Source organism: Marmota monax, unplaced genomic scaffold, assembly GCF_021218885.2.
Source record: "Marmota monax isolate L192 unplaced genomic scaffold, Marmota_monax_Labrador192_F-V1.1 WCK01_AAM20220418_F8-fsc00101, whole genome shotgun sequence".
NCBI lineage: Eukaryota > Metazoa > Chordata > Mammalia > Rodentia > Sciuridae > Marmota > Marmota monax.
The window spans coordinates 5,119,550-5,135,041 of NW_026692786.1; the positions used below are offsets into that span (position 1 = coordinate 5,119,550).

General features: G+C 47.7%; 1 protein-coding gene across 4 annotated transcripts in view; it reads right to left on the reverse strand.

Moving 5' to 3' along the window:
* The window catches only part of Znf536 (zinc finger protein 536), a 435,517-nt gene that overhangs the window by 239,622 nt on the left and 180,403 nt on the right, over window positions 1–15,492 (reverse strand). For all 4 annotated transcript variants that reach the window (XM_046448182.2, XM_058580443.1, XM_058580442.1 and 1 more), the window contains exon 4: window positions 2,741–4,912. In XM_046448182.2, the coding sequence (XP_046304138.1) occupies window positions 2,741–4,910 (2,170 nt within the window). In that variant the 5' untranslated portion in view covers window positions 4,911–4,912. The remainder of the gene's footprint in view (window positions 1–2,740; window positions 4,913–15,492) is intronic.

Below are 15,492 nucleotides of genomic sequence, written 5' to 3' on the forward strand. Positions count from 1 at the left end.
AGAGGCTCTGGTAAAAAGGTTTTTTATGATGAATTCAGAACTACTATCATGTTAAGAGCAGCGATTTATAAAGAAGAATTCATTGGTTAAGATCTGAAAAAATAGTTTCTCAGGCCCTACTGACCCAGTTTTCAACAAAAAAAGAATCAAGTGATGCAAATTAAGTTTTGCGACATTGTTATGCAGTCTGAGAAATTTGTAAAACCGTGTTTTGCAGTTATTTCTTAATAGAAGCCTTAATAAGAACTTCTTTCTTTACTTAAGGGCTTAAATTTTTTTTTCTCCCCTTCACCTTGCAGGTTTCTAACAGGTAATAATAAAATACCTATTGTGTCAAGATTTTTATTTAAATGCTTATTTTAAGCATACTTTATACAAGTAACACTTGTTAGAAATAAGAGGGGAAACTAACCAGATTTGGTTGAGAGTCCTAAATCCCAGAAAAACCTGAAAGCCCCAGACACACAGCTGATTTAGGCTGCATATTGGTATGCCATCAATTTCTTACTTAGTAGGAAAATTATGAAAGGGTCTAATTTGAATATGAAGAAAACAAAGAAGTCAACCAGAAATGAAAGAATCAGTATTCACAATTGTAAAATCCTTCAATGAGGGAAATAAAAGTGAAAAGATAACTGCAACCCAAGTATAATTCTCTTTTGAGTCAATAAGCATGGTTGGTTCTTTTAAGCAAAATGGGTTTTGTTTTTTTTTTCCAACAGAGTATTTAGAGACAGGAAAGTAACAGAGATAGGAATAGCACTAGGCTATCACTTGGCCAGAAGGTGAGAAAAACACGGTAAACACGTCATTAATGAAGCCGAACATTTGGTGTCGGAATATTCTGCTGATGAGACCCTCTCATTTTAGAAGGTCTGGGAGAGGGATGGAAATCTGTCAATGTGAACTCCACGTCACTCCCAAAACTTAGGGGAGCCATTTGGCTCTTTGCTTCCTGCCCCTGAAAGGTCCCTCCTTCAAGAACAATTGAGTCTATGGTCCCCAGAAGAGAAGACCCCTTCCTAGGAGGCTGGAAAGAGTCCTTCCTGGCAGACAGAGGGACACCTGGCACTTGCTGCCTCCCCGGTGTGGCCATCTTTACAGAGTTCCTGCTGTCAGCCAGGGCAACTTGAAAGCCTTGCCCTGCCTCTGAGTATGTTCCACATGGTAGTTGTTCCCTGTGGTATGACCTCATCCTTCCTTCCGTGGTGCTCACGTTCCTGGTTAGACTCTTCCACAGTGTCTCACCAGCCATAAATCGCGAGCAAGTCTAGGACTCCAGGAGTAGACAGTGTGTTTCATGGGTATTTAAGCAGCAGCATTAAGTGCTATCGGAATCTCTGGAATGTGCAGCCCAGATTTATGTGTCTTAACAATTCTTTACTGGTTGGTAAAAAGCCTCCACACTCACACTTTATTTTCATACTGATTTTGTCCTAGGAGAAAGGTAGGCTGAGGCATGACAATAACAACAAAACCAAACTGGCACCTACTTAATAACTGTAGCAGTGGATTGCCTCTGAGACCGAGATATTTATCGAGACTGAGAAGGGGCGGGGGGGGGGGGAGGAAAAAAAGAAGAGAAGACCAAACTTTTAAAAAATGACCCTCAACAGTGTGCTGCCACATCTTTAACAGTGGGCAATGCAGTGCCTCGAGGTGCCTCAAACTGTCTTTCATTTTCTAGACTTAATGGCTGATTGCAGAAATCAATGTTGCCATTAGTAACAGGGTATTTGTTATGGCATGATTTCCTCTGTTGTTAGGCTGCAGAATGATTACAGTATTAGCGAGGTGCTTTCTTTATAAAGGGCCAGAGATATAACTTTCAATTTACTATCCATTAGTAAGGGACTTTGGAAATATGGATGAAGGCAACCTCTTACCTGCTGTTAGGGAGTGATTTTAATTTAGCCATCTTAGGCTAGTTGTTTTTTTTTATTATTATTTTTTCCTTTCTTTCTTTCTTTCTTTTTTTTTTCCAAACAGGGCCAGGAAGCTTCAGCGTTTCACAGACATTTTGATGACAGATTTTTCTGCTTTGCTATTTTAGACCCCAAAGCTGTATCACCCATGTAACAAAGTACAATTTAAGACAGACAGGCACGCATCTGGGTTTCAAATCTCTGTGCTTGGCTAAACCATTGGAAGGCAGTGGCTCCACTCTCTGGGTCAGACAGACTGAACAGGTGAGCCAGGTTGGAATTTCGGAAGGAGACAAGAGATACATTTGCTGTGGAGGTGGAGACTGGGAGAGAATTCCCAAATGAGGGATTTCTGGGAATATACTAAGTGTGTTGGGTGAGGGAGATGGCAAGGGTTCCAACTTCCACATTCGCATCCACAGATGCAGCAGAACACCAGCTCCTGGCTTCTGGAGATGAGGTGATACTGGATAGGGTCAGGGTGTAAATGGGGCTGAGCAATTGCAGGGGAAGGGCAAGCTATGCCCCATTAAAAAGCATGCCACCTGGCATCTCCACCACGTGGGAGGAGGACAGCTGTCTTTCCTGGTAGCCAGTGTTCAGGGGAAGGCCAAAGAGTTGGAACAACAGCCCTTGCCTTGAGACAGGGCAGCCTGAAGGAAAGGGTGGCACTGCCCAGCATCCCACCTGCCCACCGTAGCAACATCCAGACACAGTGACCTCCAAACTGACTAAAGGCCCAGGTGCAGAACCAGGCAACCCTGGGCAGGACCCTTCTGCAAGGTGCTTGTCCCCATCCTTCCCGGCCAACCTACCTGAGGAGGACGGCGAGGAGGGGTGTGGACTGTCCTCCTGGGCACTTCCCGTCTGGGAGAGGCCGCCTCCGACCCCACTCTCCTCAGTGACGTTGGAGGAGCCAGGTGTGGTGGAGCGGCTCACGGACTGGGACTCCTGGTCACTGCCTGAGCCACGCCGCTCGTCCAGACCCGCGTGTAGCCCGTCCTCGTCACCCTTGCGGTCCCTCTTGTGGACACGGGAATGCACGACCACCTGGTGGTAGGTGCGGAACACCCGGCCGCAGTCAGGGCACTCCGTGGGCTTTTCCTTCATGTTTCCGGGACCCTGCAGGTTATATTCAAGCGTCTGGTTCAGCCCATGTGACAAAAACTCCCGACTGCCTTCTAAAGGGTCGAGCTTATTTGGCAGGTCTCTCTGATTGCCCACTTTAGTGCTGTGAACCAAATCAGCAGGCATTTTCTGCTTAGAGCCATCTGCTCCCACTAACACGTACTCCCGCTTCTCCTTATCAAACATAACTCCAGCGTTTGCCAAAGTGTCTTCGTGGTTGCGCTGTAGCTGATGCTCTTTAGATAAGAAGCCGTGTTCCATGGCCATGCCCCTGGCCATGAGCTGCCAAGCCTGGTAGCTGTTCACCGGGTCCATCTCTGCAGCTTTGGCAGCCGCCTGCAACCGCTCGATGCAGCTGGATTTGAGTGGTGGCACGAGGTTGAGGCATCCCAGGAGGGAGTGCTTGTCCCCCTCCGGGACACCATGGGCCATGCTGGAGATGGGTGACAGCAGCTTCCCTAGCACCTCCTTCTCCTTCATGGGCAGCTCCCCTTTGCCATAGAGCTGGCTGGGTTCGCTCAGGCTGGCTTTGTCTGGGGCCATGAAGCCACTCTGCAGGCAGGAGAGGTACCGGGAGTACAGGTTGGCATGGGCCTCCTGGGACATGCTGCCCATGCTCACAGGCACCTCGGGCTCACTGGGGGACTTGTTTTTCACCGACAGCTTGTTGAGGTGGACCTTCATGTGGTTCTTGAGGAACCACGGCTCTTTGAAGCGCCGGCCACAGATCTGACAGCAGTGCTCGAAGGAGTCTTTGTGCTTCCGCATGTGGCCCTTGAGGAACCAAGCCTGACTGAACACCTGGCCGCACACCTCGCAGCGGAACTCGTTGGCGGATTGCTCCCCGCCACCGTTGGGGCCCTGACCCTGAGCGGACTCGGCGGTAATGTGAGCCTTCTCCACGTGGCTGATCAGCTCCTCCTCCTGGGAGGCCGCGAAGTCGCACAGCGTGCACTTGTAGGGCTTGTGCAGGATGCGGATGTGACGGTCGAGTTCCTCCCGCTTCTTGAATTTGCCCTTGCAGAAGGTGCAGCGGAAGCCAGCCGCAGGGGCCACAGCGTCCTCCTGGACGCTGGTGGGCTTGGGTGAGGGTACGGGGTTGGCCACATCGGGCACGCTGTGGTTGGCAGGCAGGGCCAGGTTGCAGGCCGCCAGCGGGGTCTGCTGTGCGTGCTGCAGGGGCTTCAGGTCGGCCCGCGGCTGCAGCAGGCTGCTCTTCATCTGCTTGTCCCGCAAGATGGCCCTCTCCTCCAGCTCGTGCAGCAGGCGGTTCTCCTCGCGCACCCGCCCGCGCCCCTTCCCCAGGTTGCCCAGCTTGTGGGTCCGCAGGTGAATCTTGAGGTTCCCCTTCTGCGCCGCCCGGTGGTCACAGTAGGGGCACTTGAAGGGCTTCTCTCCTGTGTGGGTGCGCATGTGCAGGGAGAGGATGCTGTTGAAACGGAAGCGTTTGCCACAGAGAGGGCATGGGTACTTCCGGTTTTTGCGGGCATCGTCCTCGATGTCGCTCATCTGGGACATGATGCCCAGGTTCTGCCCATTGAGGAACTGCTGCAGGTCCACCCGACCGTTGAGGCTGGTGTCAACATCACGACCCAGCTGGTTGGCCAGAAGCGCCATCTGACTGCCCATGGGCTGGCCACTCATGGGCACATGTGACTTCTCATCTAGGGGTGCAGGGGTCTTCTCTTCGGGGTTGGGCCGCGGATGCAGCTCTGGGAAGGCATGGCTGAGCTGGGAGGTGATCTGGTGCAACTTCTGACTCATGGCATACTGGCCGTTGAGGACAGGGCCACTCAGGTGAGGCTCAGCTTCAGGTGCCGCCGAGGACACTCCAAGGCACAGACTCGCTTCTTCCATCCCTACAAATAAAGACAAAGATCAGATCCGTGCCAGAGACCATGGTGCACAGACTCACCGGCATCAGCTGGTGGCAAATTTGCATTTCATGCCTTACCTACACATAATAATGCTAAGGAATTATAGTCAAAAACAATAATAAAAAAATGAATTATTAAATGCCAATTATGCAATGTGGCATTGCGCCTCCAATTTGTTTTGGCCATAGAACGTCTTCCTTGTATTTTCTATTTACAGACGGCAATTATTCATTCATGTTTAAATTATTAATGTTTTACCACTTTCAACACCTAATAACAAATCAAGGGGCTACGTGTTAAACTTTTCCTCCTTTTACCCCATGTAGCACCTGTACCTGTTGGTTCAGTTCAAAGTTTGCTTTTACAGCAGAAAGGCTTTCACTGTGAGACCAAACAGACTCACTCTGAACTTTTGTTTCCATTCACTATATTCAATACGCTAACCAGTCTGAGATGAAAGAGATCGTTTTATGATTTGGCCAAAAAAAAAAAAAAAACCCGAATGGCATGATATTTACTGGTACATAATAAAACAAGATAATGTTTTGGGAAAAAATAAAGTAAAGGACAGGCTTTAGAACAATAAAAGGGATTTTGCTTTAGTCAACAAAAAGTGCAGTAATATCTCATTAAGCTGATTAGTATGCTGCTTAGAAACAGTACTAGGTGCTGTAACACATGATTATAATCATAAAAATCCTTCAGTGTTTGCAAGGAAGCATTAACGAGGTATATTAAATTTTAAGGAGACTGCGAGTAGCGGCTTTGCAAACCTCAGAGATTAAGATTTAACCCTTATGTTACGAAACACTGTTATTTTGTCATTTGATAACTGTGTCCATCAAAAGAAGTATAAATTATCTCTTGGTAGAATCTTAGTAGATTGCTGAGACTGTTCAAATTTGGGTAGAGGTAAAGACTTACACTTTACAGTGGGTTCTCCCTGTCCTTCAACTGGCAAGATATCTGAGGCAGGACTTTGATTGGGCTTAAAGAGATCTTTTATAGAACTAGATAAAAACCAATTAAAATCCAGGGACGATGCCATAGGAAGTCTCAACCAAGTTTGAGTGTTTTTAATAACTTTCCCAATATACAGTAATGAGAACAAATTGTACCTGCACTATGTGTTTTGCAGAAAATTAGAACTCAAAACTGTTTGTTAAACACTAACACTCAAAGCTAGTCTGCATAATTGTCTTTAATAGACCGCTCTGCCCCTCTGCAGCCTGTGCAGAATGGCAAAAGCCAACCTGTTCCAGTGAGTCGCAGAGAAGGGCCTCCCCTACCTCAGAGCATGTGGGGGAGCTCAAGATTGACAGTCAATAGGGTCCTTCTATTTGCAGATCTGACTCCACCTAAGAAGCCCAAATACATTTCCTGCCATAGAATGGTTTCTGCGCATCTCTCCTCTTTGTATCCCAATGTTTAGCTGTGTTGGCTATCCAGGTGGTCCAGGAGCTTTGTTTAACCCCAGCCAGAAATATGGGGCCAAGCAATTTCCCCAGGGGACCTGTGGGGACAGAGTTCAACTGTGGAGGAAGTACACTCAGCCCCAGTAGGGTCTGCTGCTTGCTGGGCCTCCTGCCAGACAGACTGTGCATGACACGAAGGGTCTCCAACAAGAGACTCAACTTCCTTGGCAAGGAGAGATGCTGAGACCATCTTGCAAGAGACAGGGGGGAAAAGACATGGCTTTTGAGTTCCACAAGGGAGAGGAATTACAACCATGGTGCAGGGTTAACTGAACCGGTATCTATGGACGATCAATGGAAAACTGCACATGTTCACATGCATAGAAGTGCACGTCACTTGAAATAAAATAATGGCTTCCAATTTGCCATCTTTCCTCTTTGTTTCTGGTGGCAGTCCACACTCAAATGAAAACAAACATTTTGAAGACTGGGCAGAAAGGAGTTAATTTTGCACAGAGATTCTTGTATTCCTTCAACAAGCTTGATGAATTATCCTCGATGGGTGCCAGTCCCTATCACTAAAGACACAATGATGGACAACGACTGGCCCAGAACTCAGAGCACCCACTGTCCAGCAGGAAGGAGCAGGTCCAGAGTGTAGAAGTTGCTGAGGGCTCCCAGCAAGCACTAACAGCCTCCAGAGCCCTATCTGGAACCTTTTCTTCCCCTTCAAACTCCACATAGCCATGCTGCCTCTTCTGAGCACATGGTAGATCATGATCCTGGAGCCACATAAGTATGCTCAGAACTCCACCCACAAGCTCTGTGGAAATTTGGACAGTCCAAAGCCAACATGGCTGGCCCAAGGCTGCCCAGTTGGCCAGCTCAAAAGACAGGAATCCAAGAATCCAGGCTCTTTTCAGGTTGCCGCTGATGACCTGATGTGAATTTAGCTGAGAGAGGAGGCTAAAGGTGTAACATAGCAAGACTGCAAATCAGGTTGATGAGAGGCATCAAGTTGAAGGCTAGGCCCCGCCCCACTGCCATCATGCAGTGCAAGTAATAGCTCAGCTTGTCAACTAACAAACTTGAGAGTTTTCAAGTTCAACTAATGAACATGGGAGTTTTGAGTACAGAATTCTTTATTCTGTTCAAAAATAAACATTTTTGGTTTTTGGGTTTTTTCCCCCTAAGCACCAACACTTTTTAAACCCCTTTGAACAACTGGTCTTCAGATGTCATTGCCGATGCTTCAATGGAGGGGGAAAAGAATGTACTAGAATGCACTTCCCAGCTCTTTACAGAGTTGGCTTTTTTCATGATATAGGTCTGAGCTTACACATCCTCTTCTTGCAAAGGTCCTTTGCAGCCACCTTGTAGGAGGTCCGCATCCCCAGCCCCTCTCTATCCTGACAACTTTCTTCATAGCACTCACCACTAGTGTGATGTCCCCTTTGAGGACATGCTTCTTTTCCATGAGGGCAGAGGTCGTGTCTGCTTGGCCAACGATGAAGCCTTGGGGCCTGGAACAGAACTGGCTCATCTTAGCTTTCAATATTTCCTGATTGAATGGATGAATGACTGAACAGATCCTATAAGCACAGCCCATAAAAGATGTCAAGCCCCAAAGGAAACTTGTTCTCACCTCAATCTCATGTGATTCAACATGAGCATTTTCATAAGAAGGTCTACAATCAGATTTATCAGAGCTGAGAGGGTCTCTACTATCATTCAGAAGCCAAAGGTCCAGAAATCAACAAAGAAAAGCCACATCCACCACCATTTCTCTCACTATAGGTAACCAGGTTGATCATCCCAGGCTTCAGCCACGTCTGATGGCTCTACTGCTAGACATTAGGAGAATATTACCCATTCAGAACTTAACAGACCACCATGGAGCCCATGAGAGACCCCAGCGTTTCAGAGGAGCCAGCCAGCTCCCCAGGATTATGGCCCCAGGCCCTCAGATGAGCCTGGGAGATGCTGAGCAGTGAGCCCCCCTGTGCCATGGGTCATTATATGGTCTGCTCAGAATCTTCTGAGCTTCCATGAGCAGGTGCAGCCGAGGACGTGGTGATGAGCCCAACATAACCAACGCCTGCTGTTTGACTCAGAGCAAGAAAGGGAAGCGAGAGTTCTTGGAAAGAGTGTGGGGTAATTGGTGTGCTGTCCCTGGGCCAAAGCAGCCGAGGCAGGATGAGCTGGCCCCAGGCCCGGCCCGGGACTCATAAAACCTGGGTCAGCCCCAATTTCTCCACACTTCGCCCGTCCAGAATTTATTTACTCCTTACCTCCGCCATTCAGTTAATATTTGCCAGGGACCTTTATGTGCCTGGCCTCAAGAGCCTGTGGGCCATGCTGGGGAAGCAATGAAAGGTCCTTGCCAGGTTGAATCCAAAGTTAGAGAAAGGACAAACCTTTGCAGCTATGTGTACAAGGGTGTGTGTGTGTGTGTGTGTGTGTGTGGTGTGTGCACCCACACATAAGTGTGCATATTAAGTGTGACCATGTTAAGAAAAGGGCATAGATTCCTCAACTGGTGGCACTCCAGTAACTTAGACAAATGCATACTTTGAGAAACTCAGGGTTCATTTATCCTACCATTAAAGGATCAGATCCAACTGTTGCCGTAGGAGTACGGGGGCTTGGAGGAGGTGGGGCTGCCCACAGGGGCGCCACTAGTTCTGATGGAAGGTGTTATTACTCCTTTTCCCAGCCCTCTGGGGACAAGCACGTGGAGAATGCCTTTCTTTGGAGACCAAACTGCTCCCTCACTGAATGTGTATCCATGTCCCTGGAGGGACCTACACACACACACACACACACACACTGTTCCCCAGGCATGTCTTGAAGAGCAGGGCAGACTCACATATCCACACACAGCGCTGTGCCCCAATGGCCATGTTCCCAGGGAGCTCAGCCCACCCTTCACTCAGCAACACTGCCTCTGGACTCAGCACCAACCACCCTGGAGCTGGGGTACCCACATTGAGCAGTCTGGGGCCAGCAGAGGGCAGGCCATGATCCTGGCCCTACGGCAAAGAATAAGGCCCAACCCTCTGAGTAACCTGTAAATACCTCACCTAGGTAGGAAAACCTTTAACACAAATAAAAGGAAGTAAACAAACTATGAAACAATGAGAACCACTGGCCCCTGGCCTTCAACTCCTGGCCCCAGCCCTAAGCTTATAAGGAAGAGGATCAATAAACCCTGGTTGACTGGCGGAAGGAACCAATGAATACATAATTTACCTAACTCTGGAAAGGCAGCCAAATGACCTCACTGGGGCGAGGCAGTTCAAGGTCACTGTAAACACAGAAATATCACAACATTCCTCCCCTGTCCTGACCTATCCTGACCCAGTCCTGACCTATCCTAGCAAGGTCATGGCAGGGTGCTTCTCGCGCTCAACCCCATGATCAATATTGATGAAGAATCAGACTTGTAGGTGAGTCTCGCCAACTTGGTACCCCTTACCCCGTGAGGTATAGAAATGCCCGGCTCTGCCTCTAAATACAGGTCAGGGTCCAGGGTGAAGATTTCTAGATTCCATTGTTTTATTTTTTTTTTTTCTTGAACTAAGTAATTTCATATTTATGATGACAGTATTCTTCACACATGAAACCTACCATTGGGTGGACAGATTATCAAAATACATTGTCTCCTCATCATTGCAGGTACAGTGAGCCATTCAGCTGTCTTTGATGGTGGTAATGGTTATTTTGATTTTTTGCATCTCTGTCTCCGAGATTATTTCCTGTGATCTCAATGACAAAAGTTTTCACTTAACTCTTCCAATAGAGAACCTAATTGTATCTTTCACTCAAAATGAAATTTAAAACTATCAGGACACCAGAAATGCCAGCTGCTATGAGTCTAAATAAATTTTACACAAAAACACAGTTCCATTTTGCTAGCACAGGGGAAAAAAAAAAGTAATCTCATGAATAGTCCAAAAAAATATAGATCTTGCCAGTAAGTTGCATGAAAGAGTTTTATCCTTATACTACGGAAAAGAATAGTTGGGAAATAAAATGACTTTCAAAATAACCATTTCAACTGGATTTTTTAAAAATCAAATATTGTTGTCTAGCCAAGCACAACTAAATATTCCCCTTTTTATCAGCATGGTAAAAGTGCTGCCTCAGACACTTCGCAGGAATCCCACATCTCTGAGCTGTTGTGTAAGGCTGGGACTCTGTTCACAGAGAGGGAGGGTTCAAACACCCTGTGAATTTTGCTCAAAATAGTCTCATGCATGCAGTTCTGGTAGTAGGTAGATCCCCTTCCTGGCAGCTCAAGTGACCCTTGGCTCTTTCCTGCAACCCCCCTTGCTTTCTTACACTGAGAATAAGCAATAATTAAGACAACTTCACCTACAATACAATGGCTTCTTATTAAATACTATTTTTCCAATTGTTGTAGCTCAAACTGTTTAACTAAGGTTGTTATAAGCATAATACACTCCTGTTCTGAAATACAGAACACCAGACTACTGAACCTTTTCAGGGTCATTAAACAGCTGTAAACATTATTACAAAAATAAACCAGAGATTTCATGCTTACATTTTGGCCTAGAGCTTGCTATGCTGAGCAAGTACATTTTTTCATCTCTTACAATCAACGCTGGTGACATTTGGGCATCCAAACAAATTACATCACAAACATTACTGAGGTGGGCAGGATACTGAGTGGTTTATTTGCCAGATGATTAATAGATAAACAGGAGGGCAGCGCGGGTGACCTGTTCCGTTTTGACTGATGTGTAGACAATGCTATAAGACAGGGCCAGAAATAGTTAAATCCTTGCCGAATGTATTAATGAAAATATGATATTCAAATCAGTCCATGGAGGGTAGCATCTGTGTAGCCAGGAAAGTCAAGTTGGAGAGTAGGGTCAGACTCCCAAATTACCCACTGCAGATGGACTGTGGGCCAAAGTGAAGGCCTTCACTGCCTTGAATGGGGGACAGGACATGGCTGGGCTGGCTTAGCACAAGGTGCCATGGAGCCCAAGGCAGCTTCTGAATTGGAAGGACAAGAGTAGAGAACTCAGAAGAGGAAAGAGTGTTTTTTCCTAGGAGACTTAGATCATTTCAAAATTCTCATGGGCAAAGAGGCCTCTCCCTACCATGATGGCTTTTGGTATCTGGGTTAAAACTGTTGCCCAGAATTGGAGAAAGGTAATGAGAAATAATTGAAACAAGAGAATGACTACAGAAGGTTCTCCAGGTCATCGTCTTGGAGGATAGAAGACTTCCAACCTGGGTTCTGGGTTACTATCTGCTCATACCACACAAAGCCAGGCGCAGAGGTGCTGGAATTGGAACAACTCCACGTTGAGTGGTTATTAGGACCACGCACTATCAAATCGGGTAAGCATTCAATAATAGACGAGAACAACAGCATCACCATTTTCATCATATTCATATTCATCACGACCACCACCACTCCCATCAACCTCAGCACCACCACTGTGATCTCATCCTCCTCACCATTGTCCTTTCCAACATCACCATCATTACCATCTACATCACCAGCAAAATCCTCACCGTCATCCTCCTTCTGCATTGAAATATGAGCCAACTAGGTGTATCACCATGATGATCTCACTTGAACCTTGCACAACCTTTAATGGTTGGTGCTATACTACGCTAATACAAAAAAAATGGGGAAACTAAGGCTCTGAAAATTACAAGGTGTCCTATGAGTTCACACGGCTGGGAAGTCTGACTGAGAGCTGCTTTTGATGTTCACGTCATGCTCATTCTTGTCAGATGCCAGTTCCTTCGTTAGCAAAGTGCCTGGAAGGAAGGAAACTGTGGCTATGGGCATGCTCAAGAGAGGCCAAGGGGCAGATGCCTCCCAAACACAAGTGCCAAGAAGTGGAAACATGGGGTACCTTTCAGAGAGAAGGCATCTCAGGGGGCTGTTGTGAGCAGGGTGTGGGTGGCAGGCAGGCACTGTGGATCTAGAAAAGCAGCAAGCCCCACTCTACAGATGCACCAATCAGATCAGCAATGAGGGCAAGCCTCACACTGCTGTCAGGAGCCAGCTCCGTAACTGTATCAAGTTGCTGTAAGAAAGATGGCGAGAGGTTGAAGTATGAAGACCCCAGACCATTCAGTCCACCCCACAGGACCTCCACTATGGCAGCTACAGGGCTAGCACAGTCATGTCTCCAGAAAACTGAGAAGAGGAAGTTTTAAAACCAGGCATGTCCTCAGTCTACAAACAGCCACAAGAGGCAGTTTCCTATCTAATGTGGGACAAAGAAGATGGAAAAAAAATAATCAAGGGTGAAAATAAACTCTTGGACCAAAACCCCCAAATCTGAAGATCCAAGTTCTTGTGATACATGAGAAAGAGAGAAGAAGAGGGTGGTCAGTTTGGAATTAGGGTCACTGGTCTCCCAGCTTCCACTTTGTAATAATGAAGAAGTGGAAGAAAGGACCAGTCCCCAAATTTCCTGGAAGCCCATCTCACCTCTCGATAGCTGACAGCTCAAATCCACCCTCAATGCCGTACTGGATTCACCTGCTCCAGGAAGCCTTCCTGCATTTGTCCCAGGATGGAGCAATTGGTTCATTCCTCAGACCCACCCAGGAAGTTTCTCTGGACTGTTGGGACACTTCTCATAGTGCCCCTTGATGCACAAGTAGAGGAGGTGACTTTTTCTCTCCTCCTCTGCTGGAGCTTTGTGAGAGATGGGCTTTTCTCAGTCCCCTGCCTACAACCCCTGGAGGACTCAGCCCCATCAAGAGTTCCGAGTTCTCTGGTCCTCTAACTTATGACTGATCAGAAGCTAGAGAAGGGACCTGGACCAGAACATCACGAGAAATGATAGCAGGTTTCAAACCACAGTCCAGCCCTTACCCTCCAGAATCCAGGCCCTGCTTCTATTTCTCCTAGAAGGGATGATATGGCAAGACAATGTCCCCCTTGTTCTCCGGAATTGATTTATCTGAGCCGTGACCACCTCCATCAGGGAAAGCAAAAAAAAAAAAAAAATGACCCTAAATACATATATGCTTTTAATGAATGTTCTGCCTTTAAAGTGGTAACACAAAACTCAAAAAGATACCAGCAGTTGTCATGAAGTATTGATTACTTCTCTCTGGCTGGCTTTCTCTCTCCCTTTTTAAACAGACTTGGGCATAGCAGGAAGTTAGATATTTAATCCCCTATTAACCTGCCTCGGCTCCCTGCTCCGAGGTGGCACCATGCATCCTCCCCAGGGCACCCCCTGCCCAGGAACAAGACAGGGTGAGGGCATCCACAGCATCCACAGGACCCCTCCATCCCCAGGGCAGCAGCAGCCAGGGAGCAGGCCCAGGGCTCCACCTCCACAACCTTTGCCCCTGATTAAAGCTATTTACATCTGGACACCTCCGGACTATGAGATGGTGTCAAATGGTTTATTTTCACTTCACAGAGGCCCTCAGATTCCATTGAATGCAAAACTAACTATAATGTAAAATGCCTATATGCAAGAGTGATCAAAGGGGACCTGGTTTTGAAATATTCATAGCAGCCAGCCCAGGGAGACTGGTTCACAGGGGCACCTGTCGAAGACAGAAGCTCAGATTGCACATCATTCCATAAGTACTTGCAGTCATTGCTGAAACAGGCAGGTGTACCATATGATTCTCTGCTGCCTGTAACCATTGGGCTGAGGCCAACAGATGGAGCCTGGCAGGACTGGGCTGGATCCTCAGTCCTTTTTGACCCTTGGGGGCCTCCGTTCAGCATCTCTACCTCCTGCTGTCAGTAAATCCTCAAGCTGGCCAGACTAGCCAACTATGACTTCCGCTGGCTGGGCCAGACTCCTATGAGTGGGAACCCTGACCCATGGGTTCCCCAACCAGAGCAGCAGGAGCATTACCGGGAGCTGGGGCTGAGTGTTGGCAGAGCTCACAGATGTGGGGGCTGATGGGATCTGCAGCTCCAGTTATGGGTGTTGCCACCACAAGCAGGGACTCCGGGGACAGAAATGGATTTCCAACCCACTGTCAGGAAAATCTGACTTGAGGATGAAGAATCCTGGGGCTCATTGGGTTTCAACCTGTTCGTGTTTTGAAAGAGGACTCCCCTTACTCGGGAAGAAGATGGGGGTGACTGGGTGTCCTTTGGTGCCTATCATTCATCTGCAACACTCTCCCTGCAATCCCCACTTGCCTCCTGGGCCCTGTTATCTTGTGACGGATTAAATGCCATCTCTTCCAGGAGCCCTCCTTGATGATATTCCAGGTCTAGGTTCAAAGCCCTGTTATCTGACCCCCCCAGCACCCTGCTATCAGCACACACGCCCCAGTGGCTTCCATAATGCATTGGGTCTGTTAGTATCCTTGGCCAAAAGCTCCTCGAGGGTGGAAACAAAACCATCAGCTTCACTGGAGTGCCCCCAGCACTGAGCACACTGCTAGGCAAGGGGAGACCCTCCGTGAATGTTTGCTAAAGGAACAAGCTGGCGAATAAACAAATGGAGAAATGAATGAATGCACCACGCAGCAAATGCTACAGGCTTTTAGGACACCATCTGTCCCTCTGGAGAAAGGGGGATCAGGGAGGAAGACAGACAAGACCACAGGGTTGGTCCTGGTCCCCACAGCAGCCCAGCACTCTGTTCCTGAAGGCAAAAGATAAGAAGTTTGAGCTCTAGATCCATAACTCAATGCCCCCCATCCACAAAGCCTTTCCTGATCCTCCCCCATAAAGAGCTCACCTTACTCTGTTTAAAGGTCAATTATGTGGTTTCCTATCTCAACAAACTCTACCCCCTACCTGGGGACCTCCCAGGGCTCACATCTTACCCAAACCCAATGTCATGCAGATGATGAGTACCTGCAAGTCCCTGTGGAGATGGTTTGAATGCCAGGCCTCTCAACCTGCTTTTTATAAACTCTGCATTCCTCCAGATTCCCTAGCCTCCTTCAGTGTTCTCACACTTGCTCATGCACATGAGCATTCAGCAAGCACTTCTGACTTAACCACCATGGGCCAGGCATTGCACCAGACTCTGTAGAGAGAGGTGAGAAACATCCTCTTCTCCAGTTCTCACCACCCAAAGGATAGGTGGCCCCAAAACATCTACCCCAACAGATTGTGACAACATGTACACTCTTCACTTGCAAAAGGGTCAGGGG